The sequence below is a fragment of the Balaenoptera physalus genome (assembly GCF_965194825.1).
Source record: "Balaenoptera physalus genome assembly, chromosome: X".
Taxonomy (NCBI): domain Eukaryota; kingdom Metazoa; phylum Chordata; class Mammalia; order Artiodactyla; family Balaenopteridae; genus Balaenoptera; species Balaenoptera physalus.
The window spans coordinates 47,350,263-47,373,494 of NC_138903.1; the positions used below are offsets into that span (position 1 = coordinate 47,350,263).

A 23,232-nucleotide genomic window follows, 5' to 3' on the forward strand; every position below is an offset into this window, starting at 1 on the left:
AATGTGGGGTTATTAGTAGAGTCAAGTGCTACGAGAACACAAAAGTGGGCATTCAATCCTTCCAGGGATGTGGAACTAAGGTGGGGGCTGAGGGCTGGAGAAGCTTGAGAGGTGACAAGATTGCCCAGGATCCTGTCTAGCTTCTTATCTGCTCAACTTCTGCTCTCTGAGGATTCCCAAAGAGCCAGGTCCTGTCACCACCTGTGCCTTGGAAAAACAATGTCTTCATTCATCAATAAAGAGGAAAAAGAACATATTTTACCTTTCTTCATTATTCAAAAAATATCAGAAAATCCAAGTCAATTTCTAGTTTCCTGCAACACCTTGATCAGGCCAAGCACAATGTATAAAAACAGGGATGACCCATCCCGAGATGCTGAGGCACCCACCATTCGCACCAGTGGCACCCCTGCCTCCAAGCACATAGGACTTGGAGGAGTACAAAGGACACTGAGCAAGTTTCAGTGCACCAGGGATGTTTCTTTTTGTTCTACCCAGTCCCTGGCACATAAGTTTGCCAATAACAGGCTTCACTAAATGCTGGATGCACCAACAGAATCACTCCATGTGCACTGACATGCAGGCAAACAGGCTGTAATCTCTATCTCCCAAAAAACCCAACCAAACAAAAAATCCTCTTGTGACCCCTTCTGTCACTGCCCCGTTACTCTATTCCCCTGTATACCAAAACTCCTCAAAACGGAGTCATCCTTGAGTCCTTTCACAACCCCAATCCAATCTGTCAGCAAATCCTGTATCAATATATATTCAAAATCCAACCACTTCTCATCACCACTGACTCCAGTCCAAGTCACCATTGCCTAATTAGACCAGTGTTTCTCAAATATTAGGGCACAACAGAAACACCTGGAGGGCTTGTTAAGACAGATTCCTAGGCCTCACCTCCAGAGATCCTGATTTGGTAGATCTGGGGTGGGGCCCAGAAACGTGCATTTCTAACAAGGTTGCGGGTGATGCTGATGCTGCTGGTGCAGGGACCACATTTTAAGAAATAATGATCTACAGTGATCCCCAAACTCTCCCTGCTTCATCCCATACTCACCTTGAGTCTGTCCTCACAACAGCCAAAGCCTAAACCAGATCACAACTCTCCTTTGCTCAAAATCCTTCTATGGCTCCCATCCTATCTGGAGTGAAAACCAAGTTCTTACAATGGCCCATAGGACCCTATACCTGTGGTTCTCAAACTTTAGTGTGCATCAGAATCACCTGGAAGGCTTGTTAAACCATAGATTCCTGGGCCCCACCTCCAGAGTTTCAGATTTGGTAGGTCTGGGGTAGGACAATGGAATTTGCCTAACCAGTTCCCAGGTGATGCTGATCCTGCTGGTCCTACTTGGAGAACCACTGCCCTACATGCTTTGCACCCCCACCCCCACCCCCCAGCCCCTATCATCAGCTGCTACTACTCTCCCCTCACTCTGTCTAATAACATTGGTCCCTTTGCTATAACTGGAATGGTAACATGTCAGGTGTGCTCCCCACTCAGTGATGCCTCTGTTTCCAAAAGCAGATTTTCATTTAGCTCCCATAACTCAGTCCTGGGCATCATGCCTATCAGACCTTCTGATCTGAGTTTTCATAATACTCCTCTTGGATACTGACCACCCATCCTTTGGTACATGTTTGCTATCCCAAATTTCTTCTAAGTGGGTTGGGGCAAAAATTATGCTACCCCACTGGTGAAGGAATTCTGATTCCTTCTGTTGTTCTGTATTCCGATTGTGGTGGTTACATGAATCTACAAGTGTGATAAAATTGTATAGAACTAAATACACATACACACACACAAATGAGTGCGTGTAAAACTGGTGAAATTGAAATAAGATTGGTGGATTGTACCAAGGTCAGATTCTTGGTTTTGATATTGTACTGTAGTTATATAAGATATCACCATGGGGGAAACTGGGTAAAGGTACAAAGGCCCTCCACATACATTTTTTGCAACTTCCTATGAATCTATAATTATTAAAAAATAAAATTTATTTTTTGAAAATATGTCACTCCAAGAGACATCCTGTGAGCCCTGACAGAGCACGCTATCCTTCTGATACTTCTAACTCCACACCCTATAAGACCTTCTCCAGGGCAGGGATTCTGCAGCCCATACATTGTATCATAGTAAACCCTGAATATGAATGCTAGGCCTTCTCTTCCTTTTGCTACACACTCCTAAAGCTGTGTAGCAGCTGCTTCAGCTGCTTCAAAAAGAGTGATGTCCATTTTAACCTGATTTCACTTTGAACAAAAATGTGGAGTGTGTGTGAGTTTATAAGCCTGATTTTCTCTATCTCCCACAACACCTTGAAAATGGCTTAACCTGAACAGTGCTTTATACTATCTATAGTATATCCTATAGCAAGAGTCCAAGGGACCCAGGTTTGACTTGTGGTTGAGCAACTAACTGGCTGTGTAGCTTTGAGCAAGCTATTTAGCCTCATGAGAGAAAATAATAGCTCCAAAGAGCTATTTTAAAGATTAATTGGTCACTTCTGGTTCTGGAATAATGGAGTAAACACACTTCTCCTTATTACTCCCACTAAATACAGCTGAAAATCTTGGACCTTAAAAAAAAAAGGTAAGATGATTCTGAAAGATGGAGAGAAGGCAGCCTGACTAGATGACAGCAGGATCTGAGGTAGTGAGTGCCAACAGAGAGCAACTGGGGGAACCTGGACTTCCACTCCTACCTGGCAGTAAAGAAGTAGTACCCCCTTCCCCTGCCACTGAAGTGCAGTGTCTGAAGAGGCCCGCAAAAACATAAGATATAATAATATCCAGAACCTCATAATAACCAAAATATTCAAGATATAATGAAAATAATCACTCATCATATCAAGAACAAGAAAAATCACAACTTGAATGAGCAAAGAAAATCAATCTCAACAGTGAGATGACACAGATGTTGGAATTATCAGATAAGGATTTTAAAGGAGCAACCACAAAAATGCTTCAAAAAACAATTACAAACATGGCTGAAACAAATGAATAAATAAAAAGTGTTAGCAAAAAATAGAATCTCTGCAAAGAAATAGAAGATACAGAAAAGAACCAATGGCACTTCTAGAAAAAACTATAGCAACTTAAATGAAAACTCACTGCATGGGCTCAATAGCAGAATGTAGACAACAGAGAAAAAAAAATAGTAAACCTGAAGATAGAACAATAGAAATTATCCAATCTGAACAACAGAAAGAAAATAGACTGAACTACGAACAACTATAAGTCAACAAATTGGACAACCTAGAAGAAATAGATAAATTCTTAGAAATATACAACCTGCCAAGACTGAATTGGGAAGAAATAGAAAATTTGAAGAGACCAGTTACTAGTAAGGAGATTGAATCGGTAATAAAAAAAAAAAAAAAACACCCAACGAAGAGAAACCTAGGACCAGATGGCTTCACTGGTGAATTTTACCAAACATTTAAAGAAGAATTACCACCAATTTTTCCCAAACTCTTTAAAAAATCAAAGAGAAGGGAACACTCCAGAACTCATTTTATGAGGCCAGCATTACCCTGATACCAAAGCCAGATAAGGACACTACAAGAAAAGAAAACTACAGGCCAATATCCCTGATGAATACACATGGAAAAATTCTCAATAAAACACTAGCAAACTGAATTCAGCAGCACACTAAAGGGAACATTTCCCATGATCAAATGGGATTTATCCTTGAAATACAAAGCTGGTTCAACATAAGCAAATCAATAAAGGTGATACATCACATTAATAGAATGAAAGAAAAAAGTGATCTCAAAAGAAGATGCAGAAAAAACATCTGACAAAATTCAGCACTGATTCATGATTTAAAAAAACACTCAATAGGGTACAGAAGAAATGCACCTCAACATAATAAAGGCCATATATGACAAGCCTAGAGCTAACATCAGACTCAATGGTGAATGGTTGAAAGCTTTTCCTCTAAGATCAGGAACAAGACAAGGGTGCCCACTCTCACCACTTCTATTCAACAGAGTACTGGAAATCCCAGCCAGAGAAATCAGTCAAGGGGAAAAAAAGGCATCAGAATTGACAAGGAAGAAGGAAGAAGGAAAATTATCTCTATTTGCAGGTGACATGATTTTATATATAGAAAATCCTAAAAATTCCATCCAAAAACTGTTAGAGCTAATCAATGAATTCTGTAAAGTTGCAGGATAAAAAATTAACATGCAAAAATCAGTAGCATTTCTATATACTAAAAACACATTGTCTAAAAAAGAAATAAAGAAAACAATCCCATTTACAATAGTGTCAAAAACTATAAAATATTTAGGAATAAATTTAACCAAGAAGGTGAATGATCTCTACACTGAAAACTATAAGACATCAATGAAAGAAATTGAAGAAAACACAAAGAAATGGAAAGATATCCTGTGTTCATGGATTGGAAGAATCAATACTGTTAAAATGTCCACACTGCCCAAAGCCATCTATAGATTCAAAACAATCCTTATGAAGATTCCAACAGTATTTTTTTTACAAAAGTAGAAAAAACAATCTTCAAATTCATATGGAATCACAAAGGACCCAGAATAGCCAAAGCAATCCTGATAAAGAAGAAGAAAGTGGGAAACATCATATTTCCTGATTTCAAACTGTATTATAAAGCTATAGTAATCAAAACAGTATGGTACTGGCATAAAAACAGACACATAGACCAATGGAACAGTATCGAGAACCCAGAAATAAACCCATGCATACACAGTCAAATAATATTTTACAAGGGAGCCAAGAATACTCAGTGGAGAAAAGACAGTCTCTTCAGTGAATGGTGCTGGGAAAATTGGATATTCACATGTAAAAGAATGAAAATAGACCCCTGACTTACACCACTCACAAAAATTAACTCGAAATGGATTAAAGAGTTAAATGTAAGACCTGAAACCATGAAACTTCTAGAAGAAAACATAGGAAAAAAGCTCCTTAACATGCATCTTGGCAATGATTTTTTGGATATGACATCTAAAGCACAAAGTGACAAAATCAAAAATAAATAAAAAATTTAGTTTGACCACATCAAACTAAAAAGTTTCTGCACAGCAAAAAAAGAAAGAAAGAAGAAATCATCAAAATAAAAAGGTAACCTATGGAATAGGAGAATATACTTGCAAATCATATGTTAAATAAGGGGTTAATATTCAAAAAAAATGAAGAACTCATACAGCCCAATAGCAAAAAAAAAAAAAAATCTGCTTATAAAGTGGGCAGAGTAACTGAATAGGTATTTTTACAAAGAAGACATACAAATGGCCAACAGGTACATGAAAAGGTGCTCAACATCACTAGTCAACAAGGAGATGCAAACCTAAACCACAATGAGATATCATCTCACACCCGTTATAACGGCTTATCAAAAAGACAAGGGATAACAAATGTTGGTGAGGACATGGAGAAAAGAGAACCTTTGTGCACTGCTGGGATTGCAAACTGGTGCAGCCACTTACAGTATGGAAGTTCCTCAAAAAATTAAAAATATAACTATCATATGATCCAGCAATTCCACTTCTAGGTATCTATCTGAAAGAAACAAAAACTATGTTAAAGAGATATCTGCACCTCCATGTCCACTGCAGACTTATTTATAATAACTGAATCATGGAAACAACCTAAATATCCAACAACAGATGAATGGATAAAAAAATGTAATACATGTATATATAAATACACCACACACACACACACACACACACACACACACACACACATACACACACAAAGTGGAGTACTATTCAGTCATAAAAAAGAAGAAAATCCTGCCATTTGCAACAACACGGACAGCTCTTGAAGGCATTATGCTAAGTGAAATAAGTCAGACAAAGACAAATATTCTATGATCTCACTTATATGTGAAATCTTAAAAAACAAAACCCAAACTCATAGAAAAAGTGAGATTTGTGGTTACCCTCCAGAGGTGGGTGTGGGGTGGGAGAAATGGATGAAGGTGGTCAAAAGGTACAAACCTCCAGTTATAAGATATTTAAGTACTGAGGATGTAATGTACAACATGATGACTACTGCTGTATAGTATATTTGAAAATTGCTAAGAGTAAATCCTAAAACTTCTTGTCACAAGCAAAAAAACTTATTTTTCTTTCTTTCTCTCTTATTTGTACCTATATGGGATGATGGATGTTAACTAAACTTATTGTGGTAATCATTTCACAATATATGTATATGTAATTCAAGTCATTATATTCTATACCTTAAACTTAAACAGTACTATATGTCAATTATATCTCAATAAAACTGAAGGAAAATAGATTGAAAAAAATGAAGAGTGCTTCAGCAACAAAGAAATCCACACTGAGAAACAGCAATAATCAGGGAATTCCCTGGCGGTCCAGTGGTTAGAACTCAGCGCTTTCATTGCTGTGGCCCAGGTTCAATCCCTGGTCGGGGAACTAAGATCCCACAAGCCATGCAGTGTGGCCAAAAAAAATAGCATAATCAAAATCCTGAACACAAAAGATAAAGGAAAGATCTTGAGATCAGTGAGAAAAATGACATTTCCCAAAGGAAAACACCAATTTAAATGACACAGGATCTCTCATCAGAAACCATGGCGGCCAAAAGGAAGTAGCACAAATTTTCAAGGACTGAAAGAACTGGAAACACAGAATCTGATATCAAATGAAAAGACCCTTCAGGAATTCAAGGGGGAATCAAGACATTCTCATATGAAGGAAAACTAAGAGTATTTGTTGCCAGTAGACCAATTCTAAAAGCATGGTTAAAGGAAGTTCTTTAAACAGAAAGGAAATGATAAAAGAAGGACTCTTAGGAACACTAGGAAGTAAGTGAGAACAAGGGAAAGAGTGAAAATATGGGCACATACAATATACTTTCCTTCTCCTCTTGAGTTTTCTAAATCATGTTTGAGAGTTGAAGCAAAAATTGTAACACTATATGATACGGTTCTCAATGTATGTAGGTGAAATATTTAAGATAATTATAGCAGGGGAGCATAAAGGAATTTAAAGGGAAGTAAGGTTTCTACTCTTCACTCAAACCGGTAAAATGTCAATACCAGTTGATTATGGTAAGTTATGTATGTATTATGTCAATGCCTAGAACAAGCATTGACAAAGCTATACAAAGAGATACACTCAAAAACATTATAGATAAATCAAAATGGAATTCTTGAAAAGATTTAAGTAACCCAAAGGAAGGCAGGAGAAAGAAAACAGAATGAACAGAGGGAACAAACAGAAAACAAAAAAATAAAATGACTAACTTATGCCCTAACATATAGATAACTGCATTAGGTATATATGGTCAAAATATACCAATTAAAAGAAATTGGCAGAGTGGACAAAAATAATTCTGAACTATATGCTGTCTACGAGAAACTCACTTCATATATAATGACATCAGTTGAAAGTAAAGGGATAGAAAAAGATACCAGGCAACCTTTAATCAAAAGAAAGCAGGAGTGGCTATATTAATGGCTATATTAATATCCTATAAAGTGGACTTCCATGCAAAGAAAATTACCAGAGACAGAGAAGGACATTACATAATAATTAAAGGGTCAATCCACCAAGACACAGCAATCCTAAATGCATCTGCATTCAAACAACAAAGCTGCAAGATGTGAGGCAAATGATAGAACTGAAAGGAAGAATTTAAAAATTGACAATTATAGCTGGACACTTCAACACCTCCTTCTCAACAACGGACTGAACAACTATACAGAAAATCAGCAAAGAGAGGAGAATTCAGCAACACCATCAACCAACAGGAGTAAATCAACATTTACAGAAAACTCCTCCCAACATCAGCAGGATATACATTCTTTTCAAGTGACCATGGAACATTTACCAAGACAGACTGTATCCTGGGCCATAAAACAAACCCCAGTAAATTTAAAGGAACTGAAATTGTATAGAGTATATTCTCTGACTGCTATGGAAACAAACCAGAAATCAATAACAGAATGATAACAGGAAAATCTGCAAACACTTGGAAAGTAAACAACATACTTCTATATAATTCATAGGTCAAATGTGAAGTCTCTAAGCAAATTAAAAATTATATTGAACTACATGAAAAAGAAAACATATCAAAATTTGGGGGACACAGCTAAATCAGTACTAAGAAGGAAACCAATAGCACTAAATGCTTATATTCGAATACAGGAAAAGTCTCAAATCAATAAACTAAGCTCCCACCTCAAGACATTAAGAGGAGCAAAATGAACCCAAAGCAAGCAGAAGGAAGGTAATAATAAAGTGCAGAAACCAGTGAAATTGAAAACAGAAAGACAACAGGGAAATTCAGTGAAACAAAAAGCTTCCTCTTTGAAAAGATCAATAAAACTGACAAATCTCTAGCAAGTCTGACAAAGAAAAAAAGAGAGAAGAGACAAATTTTCAATATCAGGAATGAAATGAGATATCACCACAGAGCCAGCCTGCAGACATCGAAAGGATAATAAGGGAATACTATGAACAATTCTACACACTTAAATTTGACAACTTAGAAGAAATAGATCAATTCCTTAGAAAGCACAAACTACCACAACATATCCAATATAAAATAGATAATTTAAATAGTCCTATAACTATTAAATGAACTGAATTCATAATTTTAAAATTCCAAAAAAAGGTTAAAGATAATTAAGCAAAGTGTTTAGCATAGTGACTAGCAGACTAGCTAGCGCTCAATAAACAAGGCCCACTACCATTTTATTTAAATCATCACAACCACTCTTGGGGAAATTGAGGCTTCACAGAGATGAAATCCTTTGCTAAAAAGCAACAGAGTCAGAATTTGAACCCAGATCTGAAGCCAGTGCCATTTCCTCTAGAGTTTAGAGTCCACACCACAGCCACCACCTTGGGGATATGCCAACCAATACTTCCTTTATAGATAGGAAAACCGTAGAGGAGTGAGGTTTTGCCAAAGCCCCAGACATCAATAAATGCTTGCCAACTAACTTCCTCCACCAGTGTACAGCAATGTTTCTCAAAAGTTAGGGTACATCAGAATCTACCTGTTTGTTAAAATATAGATTGCCAGGTCCCAACCCAAGAATTTGCATTTTTAACAAATTCCCAGTTAATGAACCACATTTTGAGAACAACAGCGTACAGTAATGATATGTTAGCCCACCCATCCCCCAATATCAGAAGCTGTCACACTCTACAGAAAGGGAAGGAACTGAGACAGAATAATGCTCTAAATCAGTGGTTCTGAGAGTGGCCTCCGCTCACATACTGAATCAGAAACCCTGCAAGTGGAGCCTACCTATCTCATCTTTTAAGAGGTCTTCCAAGTGATTCTGATACACCCTAAAGTTTGAGAACCACAGCTCTACAAGTCAAAATGCTCTTCAAAACCCAGCCCTTTACAATAGAGGAATGGAGCTATACCATTTTTTCCCACTTTTGAGAACCAGGGCTCTGAAGCCAGATAATTCTAAGTTCAAATCCAGACTCAGAAAGTAACTTAACCTCCATGAGTTCCAGATTCTCACCAGCAAAATGGAATAGTCACCTTCCTTGCTATAACCTTACCAGGAAGCAACATGGCATTACTAATCCCCAACTGGACTTTAAGAAATCTGGCCTATGGAAGTCATCAGAGATGTGAACAGATTTATATCATCTATAGGCATTTGTGGGCTTAACTATTGTGAACAACCGTGAAAAGTCCACAATATTTAGTAATTTTCAATTATGCTAAAGTACAGACTTAACTAGAGCACTATGAGCCTGTGTGTGTGTGTGTGTGTGTGTGTGTGTGTGTGTGCGCGTGTGTGTGTGTGTGTGTGTGTGCGCGTGCGCACGCAATGCACTGAGTAAGCAAGAACAGCCACCCACCAAGGACCTGATTCTCAGCTGGCTTCCTTATTCTCTGGCAGCCCATAGAGAAAAAGCATGATAAGAGATAAAAGCTTGGTCTCTTTCACAGGAAAAACAATTAAGGCAGTTAACTTATGTCAGGGTGTGCACAGAAACACAGGACTCACCACAGAAATGTGATTAAGGAGGGGCCTGGCCCATAAATTCATTTCCATATTTGTAAATTTGGAATTCTTAAAGGCCTCAGCGGTGTTCCTCGTAAATGTCAAGTCCCTACTATGCAAAGATGTTCACCGCAATGTTTTTTTGTTTCAACAAGCACCCAAATAAAAATGCAAAACATTTCCAGAACCCCCAAAGTTTCCCTCACATCATAGTATTATTTATAATATAAAAAAGTAGAAATAACCTAAGTATCCAACCTCAGAGGAAATGACCAAGTAACTGATGATACAGATATATGATGGGATATCAGAAATCAGATCAATATTTAAGGACCTTAACTTTATAATGTTAAGTAGGAATAAAAATCACGTTACAAAATGGTACTTATAATACAATCCCATGTTGTAAAATATATGTTTATATTCTAAGTCAAATGATGGGACTTAATGCAACAAAAAAGTTAAACAGTAGATTGTCCTGGATAGTAGGCTCACGGATGATTTTTATTTCCTTCTTTATTCTTTTTCTGTATGTTCTACCATGAGCATGTCTCACTTACATAGTCAGGGGAAATTTTTTATTATTATTTAAAAAAGAAATACCTAACTTTCAGGCTTGGATGTGGATTAGATAAGATAAATGTATGCCAAGTCTCTGTCATGGGGCCTGGCACACAGTAAGCACTCAGGAAGCATTCATTCCTGTTTCCTGTTCCCAGACTGCAGAGTTAGGGTCTCTGTATTGTGGGTAGGAGTTCACTTTCCAGGTTTAAACCTACACAATCCAAAGCAAGGGCCACAGGCAATAGCTTTTTTCAAGACAACTCATTCATTTGTTCATTCAAAAATGTACTCAGAATCTATTATATGTTTAGCATTCAAACTAGGTTCTGAGGATACCAAACATGAAAAGCTGACATCTCTGCCCTCAGGCAGCTCTTGCTAATGAGTGACACAGACGTATTTATAACTATGATATGATGAAATAATCACTTTCAATAAGGATGTACACAAAGTGCCATGGGAACATGACACACAGTAATACTCAACAAAGATCAGCTGAATATGAATTTGGACGTGCTACACAGGGCAGTCCCTGCTAAGAGCAGAATTTTAGCAGCACCAACACCTTCAGTTTGGTCTTGGGTGTGATAGCAGGAACAGCTCCTTTGGAAGGGACTAATGACAACTGAAAATTCTAGAATCTAACAACATGCAACAGGAGGAGGGCGCCATACACTGTTTTGTTGTACTCTAATGTACAAATCCCTCTCATGGTTTTCTTTCCAGAGCTGGGATATAAGTCCCAATAATGGGATAATATTACAGGTTTATTCCACACACTAACCTCTCTGGAATCCTGGGTGACAGGTGCTTATGTGCACTCATGTTTAGCTGGAGGGAATTCATTAGTGGTTTTACTCCTACTGTTTTACCCAACATCTCCTCTGCTTAATTCAATTTAGCTGGATGGTTCTGCAGATAAATACTGTAGAAATAAAATACTGTCGCATTTCTGCCTCCATTTACTGAGTGCATGCAAAATGCTTTAAGTAAACAGGAAGGATGTATTAGATATACTCCATGGGTGAAAACAAAGAGGCTCAGAGAGGCAAAGCAACTTGCCCAAGGTCACTCTGATAGTAAGTTGCAAAACCACAACTCAAATCCATGTTTGTTGGACTCAAATATCTCAAAAATGCAGTACTGTCTCCCCCAAAGCCAGCATCTGAGGCAAAACAAAACTGCCAGAATACAAAAATGATACATTCTTTGTGGCTGGAGACAAAGTATTTTTCTAAGGGAAAAAACCAAAGAAACAGAAGAAGGGTGCAAAGAAGAAATACATATGGGAAAAGAAAAAAGAGGAGAAACCAGAGGCCAATGTCAGCTAGGCCCTAGTCTGCAAGGAAGGATGTAAGAATCTGGGTCTGGGAGGTGGGTTGGTGTTAACTGTCTGCAAGAGAGGGGAAATAAGTTTCTGAGCAAGAACCTGAACCAGAGTTGAGAAAGGAGCAAGCGAGTGAGCACCTGGTCACTACACCCTGTCCAGCGTGCCCTGCCCTCCTTACCTGCCATGAAACCAGTCCTGGCACATGTCACACTCGATCATGAAGCGGGTGACATCGTAAGGCAGCCGACAGAGGCAATACACCGGTACCGAGGCCATCTTCGCCCGGCCTTGGAGTGTTCTGCGGTGCGCCAGGTTCTCAGCGTCAAAAGGTAGCAGGAGGCGGCAGCACGCGTTCTCTCTGGACGAAGGCTGGGCACAAACAACACTTTTTACAGAGTGAAATCAGGTCCCTCAGCTCACAAACGGGCAGTTACCGCTGCTGGGATGCAACACAGCTGGTGCGGCTGTAGGGGGCAATCGGAGAAAGTCCACCGGCCGCCAGAATTTCTTTAACAAATAAAGAACGGCGCTCTGCCGTCGAGGCTTTTTTTCCCTCCTTACCTCCTTCAGCCCCCAGGGTCAGTGATAACTTCTTTCCGGGTTTCAGGGAAAGATCTGATGCCTTTTCAGGAAGGTTCTTTAATCCCTCACTGCCCCTTCTCCTTGTTAGCAACCTTGTTTCCCAGGGCTCTCAATATTTATTATGACACAAAGCATAGCCTAGAGGATGAGGCTGGGGGTACCTCAAAAAAAGCCACTTCTCTCACCCCCAAAATAGACGCAACTAGAGAGAGATGAGGGATCCTGGGAAGTCCTCAGATTACTCGACAATTACCTCGATGTCTTCAGCAACGAGGCAGACAAGACTAGGCGCCCAACTCAAATCACAGTTCTGGGGTTCTGTTGTGAGAGTTTAAATGATCTGCTCCTTCACTCTCAAAATCATTCCATCCCCCACCAATCGGGAGTCTCATCACCCCAACAACTGAAATAAATCTCAACCTCAAAACTGATCAGCTCACCCTCTACTTCAAAGACGACAGGGTTCTTATTGCACCCCCAAAACTCGAAAGGATCGCTTCAAAACCCCTTAAACTGACTAGAATTTCCTCACACTCCTGCAACCAAGCCAGGATTTTCCTCCCACAGCTCTGAAACTGGCAGGTATCTCCTCACAGACCCCTCAAACTGACCAAGACTCCCCTGTCCCCCAAAACTGACAGGGATCTCGTCACAGATCCCAAGAGTGACAGGAATATCCTTGCAGCCCCCGAAACTTACGAGAATCTCTTCACGCCTCCCAAACTGACAGGAACCTCCTCACGCCCCAAACCTGACAAGAACGTATTCGGTCCGGAACCCTACAGGGACCGCCTCATCCGCAAAGCCGCAGGGATTCCTCACGCCCGCAGAGCTCAGTCCCACCGAAGCGCCGGCGGCCGGGCTCGCTCCGGAGCTGCTCAGCGCCTCGCTCAGCGGAGGTTTGGCCGGCAGTTCCGGCCCCACAGGCGGCGCGCACCGAATTCTGGGATCGTCACGGCAAGGCGGCGAACCTCTCTCGCCTTAGTTTCGAGCCACCCGCTGGGTCGCGCGGCCCTGGCCGCCCGGCGGTGCTTCAGGGCAGCTTTCTCCACAGCTCTGCCCCGGGCCTGGCCGTTAGGGCCTACTGGAGCCCGCGGCTCGGGCCTAGTCCGGCGGCCGCCTGACGAACAGGCAAGCGGCGGCGTCGCTGGGCCGGCAGGAGATCGCCGCGAGCAAACCAACGAGGAAGGAGATGAACCGGCGGCCCGGTTGGAGAAAAACAGCCCGAAAAATCGCCGGGAGAAGCCCGGTGGCGGTGATAGGCAATTCAGACTAGTCAATAAAGTTTATTCAAAACAACGAGGAAGTTGAGGCGGAGAGGGGAGGAGAAATACGGGGTAAACAGCTACCATGTTGAGAGTGGCGGTGCCGCCGCGGGGAGGCGACGCGACCGCCATCTTATGAAGGCCGGACACGCGAGGTAACCGCGGCACAGGCGGGGAAGGGCGGGCCCCGGGTCCCGCGTGACGCCATCGGGGGCGGAGCGTCACCTTGAGAAAGGGGGCGGGGCTAGGCCACCTTTGGACCCGGTCGACTCCCCAGGTACCCAATCGACGCTGAGAACCCGGAACCGAAAGGCGGGGAGGCCGCCATCTTAGGCGAGGCAGGCGCTTGGCTCCATTTTGAGTGGGGCCAGAGCCTTCCCCGCCTTTCCCCTACTCCGGGCGAGCAGGGAGTTAAGCACCCCCCCCACAACCAACATCACTGACACACTGTCACTCACTCTCTCCCCTGCTCCCCAGACACACACACCCTACACACACACACACACATACACACACCCTCCCCTCACACACACACCCTACACACACACCCCCTACACACACACTCCCTCCCCTCCTCCCCCCAGCTTTTTCCTCTTAAAGAGAGGAGGTGAACTCTGTGACTGTGCTCCGCAAACTTAATAGGTGGCGGCGGCGGGGCGGGCCTTTGGCCCGGGTGGAGGCGGGGCGAGTACTCACAGAGGTTCCCGTTCATTGAGCACCTTCAGCTGGCCGGCCTCTTTCACACGGTCTCCGGGTCGTTTACTCTTCACCCTGCAAGGGAAGCTCTGTTATTATCCCAGAGTGAGGACACGCGCTTAGGGAAGCCAAGTGGCTTAAGTTTCAGAGCCAGTAAGTTGTTGAACCTTGCACCCTCTACTACCACCCCCACCCCCGCGTCCTGCCCTCGGTCCCTCGATCGTAATTCCTCCGTAAATCCTCTGTCCCCAGCTCCCTCTGAAATCTCTCTTCTTTGACCCCACCCCAGTTCAGTTTAGTTCAGTTCAGATACAGTTCAAGGATTTCCATGCACCTGTCCCACGATTTTCTGACTACAGCCTGAGGGTGGGGTGGGAGAAGAGGTTGAATGAGTGGAACTCCACACACATGCTTCAAGGTGGCGCTGGTTTTCTCAGACATTCTAGAATATTCTCTAGAAATACTCTTACTATTTCATTTTCTTAGGGTCCAACTGCTTTAGAAAAGGAAATGTGTGTGTGCACACCAGTTTCCTAAGTGATGGTGGGTTAGGCCCTGGGGATACAATGATGAAAAAGAGGAACTCTGCGGTGGGAGATTGCCAGCCAGTGCAGGAGACAAGCTTGCAGGTAAACAGTTGGAATATAGCATCTAGTAAGTACACAGATACCTCTTGCAAAGTGCAGAATGAGGCTAAGAAAGTGCCTCAGAAGCTGCTTGCTGCTGTCAAGGAAGATTTCAGAGAGACTTGGAGGGTATATAAAAGTTCACTAAATTAACAAGAACATTGTATATAAAGGATTATCATGTACAGATGCATGGATGCACAATAGGAAAACATCTACAAAAAGAAGTTGAATATTAGGTTTTATCCTGTAAGCAATATGAAACTATTGTAGGTTTTTGAGCAAAAGCAACAGAGTCACATTTGTGGCTTAGCCAGAGAACAATCCAGGTTTAGTGGGACCTGAAACTTGTACAGTTTGTGAGGTAGGATTTCATTAGGAAAAGAATATAGACTTGTGAATACAAAATTATGTTCAAAGGTAGACAGAGTATTTCTAGAAGTCATTCCTACACCTGGGTAATAACTATAAATAGAAGCGGTACAAACATATAAATGTCCCCACTAAACCCAAACTAAATGTATCTCGCAAATCAACTTCCACTTAGATGGATCTCAAAAATGTCTGAGGCAGCTCCAGCACCACCTAATACAAGGAAAATGTGACCAGGAAAACTCTCAGTGGAAAGGGACAGCAATTTTAACCAATTGTGGTTTAAATATATTTTGCAAACTTTATAAAACATATGACCATGTGACCACATGGCAAGTGACAAACCCTGCAGCTTAAGCTTTCTTAGCTTCACAAGAAGGCAGGAGGGTGTTCGCTTCAGCAGCACATATATTAACATTGAAAAGACAGAAGATTAGCATGGCCCCTGTACAAGTTTGACATGCAAATTTATGAAGCATTCCATAATAAATGAGAGAAAAAGGGGAGAGGCAGAGAGGAGGAGGCAGTCGCATTAGTCATGAAAAAAAGATGAGGCCTGAATCAGGATAGTTGCAGCAGGGGTAAAAAATGATCAGATAAGTGGGATATTTTGGAGGTTGAATAGGCCGGGCTAGGAGACTAATTGAAAGTAGTGGGTGAATGAGTGAAAGGAGTGTGAGTTTGTTTCTAGGTTGGGTGTCATTTCTGGATGATGGTGCCATCGACTGAGCCAGGGTACACAGAAGAAAAAGCAGGTTTCGTGGGGAAGAAGAGACTAAGTTCAGTGTGGAGTATGTTGAGTTAAGGTGTATGTGGAACATTAATTCACTCACCCAACAATTCTTTGTTGAGCATCTACTATGCACTAGGCAATACAGTGAGGATGTAGCAGTAACCCAGAGGCACTAGGTGTGAGGATGTAGCAGTAACCCAGATAAGGTCCTGGCCTTCATAGTGCTAATATTCTTCATGGGGATCAGTCAATAATAAAAAAAATACAATTTCATTCATATATTTATTGAGCATCTACTATATACAAGGTACTGTTCTAGGCACTGGGGATTCAGACAAGGTCCCTGCCCTCCTGTGATTCACATTCCAGAGAGGGAGACAGACAATAAAGTGAGTCAAATAAGAGAATTTCAAACTGCAGTGAGTGCTATGATGAAAATAAAACAAGTTATGAGACAGAGAAAGATTTGAATAGATGGTAGTCTATTTTAGACAGTCAAGGAAGGCCTCTTAGAGAAGCTGGCATATGAGTGGAAGACCTGAATAACAGGAAGAGCTGGCCAGGGACAGGGTAGGAGGAATAAAAAGTACAAAGTCCCTAATTTGGTGGTGGGGGCCAGTTCAGGGCACTCTCTCAGTAATACCTCCTGAGTATTTATTTATGATGGACTGGGTGGGGTATGGGTGGGGTTTTGGGGTGGCATCTCCAGACATGAGTAAGAGACCCTGTGTATACCCTTAAGGAGTATACAGTCTAATGAGGGAAGCAAGGTTCAATGAACAATAAATAACAGGCTGAAAAAGGTCAAACCCTAAGTGCTACCTAGAGGTATGAACAACATGTGTAGGAACAAAAAGGTAGCCACAATTAGTTCAAACATATTCAGTGAGTGTGTCAGGAAAGGCTTCACAGGAGGTGGCATTTGACCCAGGTACAGTGGTACCCACCCCTAAAAGTTCTTCCCCAGTGATATTGGGTAGTAGAGTTGGGGGGTAAAGGATAACGGGGAAGGCAAAGCTGTCAGGGGGCTGAATCCGAGGCAGTTAGATTTGCTGACAAAGGAACTCACACTGCCATGGATGGGAGGCAGCCAGCTGTTGCCCTGGAAATATGTGCTCTAGTTGTGTCTCACATCAGTGCGTGATCTGAACTGGCCGCCATAGTACAAGGCTGCCCTGGAAACTTTCTTCCTCTACCCCACCTCCACTTAACAGCTGTAAACATTTACTTTTAATTACATAGGCAATAGTATATGCATTTCCATTGTAAATAAACATCCAAACAGGCTGAAGATGCCCCTGACCACCACTCAATCCCTGCTTACTTTCCTAGAGGGAACCTCAGCGAGCTCTTTTCCGATTCATCTCTCTGCATATAAGTACATATAACTGTTGAGAGGAAAAATGATGAGGGCCAAAGTGGACTATAAAATACATGAAGAAAAATGGCGAAAAATGAGAAAACATTACATGAGGAAGAACAGACTTGCTCCAAAACGGACTTGAAAGTACAAAGACAGTGAAAACAAAAGACAAAATAATGACAAATAACATTATCTGAGAAGTTACTGTGCGCTAAGCACTGTTCTAACCTCTTCACATGCATTAACTCACTCAATCCTTACAGCCACCCTATGAGGTAGGTACTAGTACTATCCCCATGAGGTAGGTACTAGTACTATCCCCATTTTATGGATGGGAAGCTGAGTGTAGAGACTTTAAACCACCTGCTTGAGCCCACATAGCTAGTATGTGTGCAAGCTGGGGTTCCTGGCAATACAGGGCCAGACTCCAGGCTCTTCACCACTCCTTGTGTGAATCTAACAGCAACTGGTAGCTCTAAGATCCATGTCATAGGGAAAGGTGATCGACAGTTCTTTGCATAATTTGAATCACAGAAGCAAAATATGGTTTACATTCACTTGGAATAAAAACTAGCAGGATGCTCCCCCAGGTGCCAAACTAGGTAGCTGAGAACACCAACCCACTCCTCCAGCGCCAGCTTTAGTGGTGTGCCACCTGTACAGAGCTCTGCTCCCAGAAAGGATTTCAGGCTTGATTTAATGCTCTTCTGTCATTGTCTTGACATTCTTAATAATTTTATCTTTGAACCTGTGTCTTGTAAGTATAGTCCAGTGTGACAACGGAGCATACACATGAGCAGAAGAGATACACTGGGTGGCAGTGAGCAGAGCCTGTGGGCATGGCAGGTGATGTGCATGCTGAGCAGTTGGCCAGGCCGCCTGGCATATACAAGCACATCTGGGGCAGTCTGGGGCACCATGGGGCCCAGAGCGGGGGGGTTGGGGGACATTGGGCCAGTGACAATGGTGGCAGGAGTAGCAATAAGCAGCAGCAGCAGGGGTGGCAGTAGCCATAGCCCTGAGAGAAAGGACAGCCTCTGCATGGGGGCAGTGATGGGACCTGTGGTGAGAGGCAATCTTGCCCTTCTGTCAACAGAGCCTGTCCCTGCAGCATGTGCACAAATATTAACTCTGGCCTGAGCACTGGGACAGGAACTGCTGGCAGTCAGACAGTAAACTTTGTCAGTAAATTATTACAAAATTAAAAAGTACTCACGGACATTGAAGTAAAGTACATCACTGGGGGTTATTAGAATTGTTTGAGGAGTTTCACAGCAGTCCCCAGGCTTTTTGGCACCAGGGACCGCTTTCGTGGAAAACAATTTTTCCATGGAGGGCGGCGGGGGTGGGGGGGTGGGAATGGTTCAGGTGGTAATGCGAGTGATGAGGACCGGCAGATGAAGCTTCGCTCTCTCGTCCGCAGCTCATTTCCTGCTGTGCGGCCCGGTGGTTGGGGACCCCTGGTTTAGAATAGCTCATTTTGAAAACTAGTGCAAAATTGCAAAGCAAATATCCACAGGTTAGGAAATGGAAATTAAATTTAAAGATCATCGAAGTAGACACAGATGAAGGCTTTGGATGAACCAATTATTAATGAGGAAGACAATTTAAAAGTGTTTTCCTTATAATTGAAGATATAGTGGTAGAATGCACAAAAAGGTGTTTTGAATTATAAATAAATAATGAAGCCATTTTTATTCCTTGTATGACCTTGTCTTAGTCTGTTCAGGCTGCTATAACAAAATTGCCATAGACTGGGTGGCTAATGAACAGATTTATTTCTTAAGGTTCTGGAGGCTGGGAGGTTCAAAATCAAGGTGCTGGCACATTCAGTGTCTGGTGAGAGCCCACTTTCTGGTTCATAGATGGTGATCTTCTTGCTGTGTGGGGGAAAGGGTGAAGGAGCTCTTTGGGGGCTCTTTTATAAGGGCACTAATCTCATTTATGAGAGCCCCACCCTCAAGACCTAATCACCTACCAGAGGCCCCACCTCCTAGTACCATCACGTTGTGGGGGTTAGGATTTCAACATGACTTTGGGGGGCGGGGACACAAGCATTCAGTCTATAGCATACCTCCACAAGTTACAGGAAGTGTCAGAGGAAACGTTAAATGCCATTGTATAAATTTATATTTAAAATTAGATTCAGATTTAGACAAAACTGATCTGTATGAAGAGTTAAATCTTTTTAGAAACATTGTTCTACAAGAATCATCAGATCTAGATGTATGAAAATTTGTATTTTGAAATAATTTATCAGGAATCTATCCCAATGTTGTCACAGCCTACAGCAAACAGTGCCAGTAACAGTTGCATCAGTAGAAAGCTCCTTCTCAAAATGAAAAGTTATCAAACATTTGCAATCTTGACTGATGTTACCTTCAATCATACTGGTTCAAAACAAGGTTGCTAAAAATATAGATTTGATGATTAAATAATTGAATTTGCAGAAAAGTGAGCCAGAAAAATCTTATGATCAATCAAGGTATCATATTAATAACGTTATTATTTATTATATAAATTATGATCAAAATATTGTTCTGCAATTTGTAAGTTTATGTTGTTATTCATGTATCACTATTATCCCTATTATGTTATATAAGTAATAAAATATTTATAAAGAAAAAAACATTTTATTTTAGTGCCTTTAACTGCATTTCCCACCTCTCCCCTGGCTTTTGAACAAGGAACCCTCCATTTTCACTTTGCACTGGGCCCTACAAATTATGTAGCAGGCTCCCACTCCTGCTGGATGGTAATTGTGAGATGATTTGAAGGGACTGTAGCCACTCAAACAGCCTTACTGCTCTAAACAAACTCCTTTCCACTGGGAGTAGGGGATGAGGGTGGGTAGAGACAAGCTTACAACACAGAAAAATGGAGGTTAGTGTGGATATCTATCATTTTCACGTGAACAGGATCATACTGTCCATATCATTTGGCCAATTACTTTCTTCACTTGGCAACATCTTGGAGATCTTTCTGCAAGGAAAATCAACCTTGTTCTTTTTTGAATTCCTGTTCAGGGAATTCCATAATTTGGATGGGTCTTGATTTATTTCTCCACTCCCCTGATGGATATTTAAAGTGGTTTTATTTTTCAGTAATACAGAGCTTCAGTGAACATACCAGTAGGGGCCTCCTTGTGTACAGGTGGACACCCACAAGTGAGTTGCTGGGCCACTTTCAATCTTAATTACATACTGCCAAATTGCCTTTCAAAAGCATTGTGCCAGTTTTCACTCCCATCAGCAGTGTATTTTCACATTTCCTAAGACTCTGACCTTTAAACTGTTTGCCAATCTGATGGAGAAAAAAAATGGTAACTCGTGTTTGTTTTTAACTCTGCATTTTCCCTCACTAGTGCAGTTGAATGTCTTTTTATATGATGTTTATTGGCCCATCCTCTGTGAACTTTTTGTAACCTTTGCCTAGTTTTTCTTACAGGTTTGTTTGTTTTCTCCATATTAAGTTGTAGGAGTCATTTATATTTCTGGATATTAACCCTTTGTCTATTATATATATTGCTGATATTTTCCCACAGTATGTAACATGTTTATGGTTTGTGTTAGCATACAGGAGTTATCATACAGAATGTTTGTATAGCCACTTGATATATTTACATCAATCTTTTCTTCTATGGCTTTTCTTTTTTGTTTATTGTTTTGGAAGACCTTTTTTATACAAGGCAACAACCATATTATCTTTTTTTCTCATTCTGTCATAGTGCTTTCCATTTAGGTCTTTAACCTACCTTAAACTCATTTCCTTCTCAACTTTTGCATTTCTACTATCTGGAACTCTTTTCCCCCAGATCTTCCTATGGCTGACACCTTCAGAGTCAGCTCAAATATTACTTCTTCCAAAAGGCCTTCCCTCACCACCTTAACTAAATTAACCACCCTCTCTACATTAAGATGTGCCCTAGTTTGGGACTTCCCTGGTGGTCCAGTGGGTAAGACTCCGCACTCCCAATGCAGGGGGCCCAGGTTCAATCCCTGGTCAGGGAACTAGATCCCGCTTGCATGCCACAACTAAAAAGATCCTGCATGCCGCAACTAAAAAGATCCTGCATGTCACAACGAAGATCCTGCGTGCCTCAACTGAGACCCAATGCAGCCAAAATAAAACAAACAAACAAACAAAAACAAAAAAAAGATGTGCCCCAGTTCATTACCTTGATTTATTTTCTTCATAGATCACCTCTTACTGAAGTTACCCAACTTATTTGTTTATACGTTCATGGTCTGTCTCTCCTTAGATTGGAAACTCCATGAAAGTAGGGATTTTGTCTTGTCCCCAGCTTCTAGAATACATTTAGAGTTTATTATAGTGAATTTGATATGATGTAAGGATAACTTTATTTTTTTCCAAAAGGATAGCTGATTGTCTCAATACCAGGACTTGCTTTTCTAAAGGAGAATTATTACTGAGTCGAGGATGGTTATGATTATTATTCAGTCCAGTGGTTCTCAACCTGTGGTGTATTGGAATCACACTTGGAGATTTTTTTAAAATTTAGATTTAATTTTAATTTAGATATAGATAACAAAGTACCACAAAGTGGGTGGCTTAAAACAGAAAGGTATTGTCTCACAGTTCTGGAGGCTAGAAGTGGTATTGGCAGGCCATGCTCACTCTGAAAGCCCTACCAAAGCATCCTTCTTTGTCTCTTTCTAGCTTCTGGTGGTTGCAATCCTTGACATTCCTTGACTTGTAGGTGTATCACACTGCCTCCATCATCACATGTGTGTGCCTGAATTTCTCTCTTCTTATAAGGACCCCAGTCATTGGGCTAAGGTCCACCCTAATGTAATATGACTTCATTTTAACATACAAAGACCATATTTCCAAGTAAGGTCACAATCACAGGCTCTGGGTGGACATGAATTTTGGGGGGTACACTATTCAACCCAGTACAGAGTGTCACATTTACAAACTCTGCTTTATTAGGTCTGGAGTGGAGGCTCAGCATCCTTAATTTTTAAAAGTTTTACAGACTTGACAAATGATGTCAATGTTCACCTGGAAAGGTGGACATGGGGGAAGGCCCTTTTGAAGCAGAATCTCAATCCCAGATGCCAGTAAAGAAAAATACTGATGAATTTCACTGCATAAAAGTTAAAACTTCGTGAGGCAAAAAAATACCATAAACAAATTCAAAAGATCAGCAAAGCTGGGAAAACATATTTGCATCATATATGATAAAAGGCTAATTTCTTTAATTTATAATGAGTTCAGAAGAATTAACATGAAAGAGACAAAACCCAATAGTAAAATGAGCTAAAGAATAAGCAAGTAATTTGGAGAGAAAGACATACACATATCAATAGAGATTTGAAAAGATGTTCTATCTCATCCATGAGTAAAGGCATATATAAATCAAAACAATAAAATACCATCTTCACCTATCAGATTGAGAAATGTTTAAAGTTTGATTGTACGTAGAGCAAGTGAGGGTATAAAGAAATACTAGATACTTTCATATGCTGTTGGTGCGACTGAAGTTGGTACAACTTTTTTCATTTATAATTTGGCAATATATATCAAAATAGAACACGCACATATTCTTTGAATGTTGTGGGCTTTGCTAGTGCCTCCTCAGCTATCATTTCCCCCTTTTTCCTTCCCAACAATTTGTAGATTTTTATTTGTATATCTCTTCTTCCCACTCATAGCCCATGTATTTTGGGGTAAACAG

At 41.1% G+C, this 23,232-nt stretch overlaps 2 protein-coding genes across 4 annotated transcripts in view; both read right to left on the reverse strand.

The window, feature by feature from the left end:
* Nucleotides 1–14,226, reverse strand: part of PHF8 (PHD finger protein 8) — an 84,538-nt gene extending 70,312 nt beyond the window's left edge. Inside the window, exons 1-2 of one of the 3 annotated variants that reach the window (XM_082445141.1) lie at nt 13,176–14,223; nt 12,073–12,263 (exon numbers count right to left, since the gene is read on the reverse strand). In XM_082445141.1, the coding sequence (XP_082301267.1) occupies nt 12,073–12,170 (98 nt within the window). In that variant the 5' untranslated portion in view covers nt 12,171–12,263; nt 13,176–14,223. Of the gene's footprint in view, nt 1–12,072; nt 12,264–13,175 lie in introns of all 3 variants that reach the window. The other 2 variants (XM_082445142.1, XM_082445143.1) reach the window with 2 other exon arrangements.
* The window catches only part of WNK3 (WNK lysine deficient protein kinase 3), a 398,421-nt gene that overhangs the window by 47,316 nt on the left and 327,873 nt on the right, over nt 1–23,232 (reverse strand). The gene's annotated exons all lie outside the window — the stretch shown is intronic.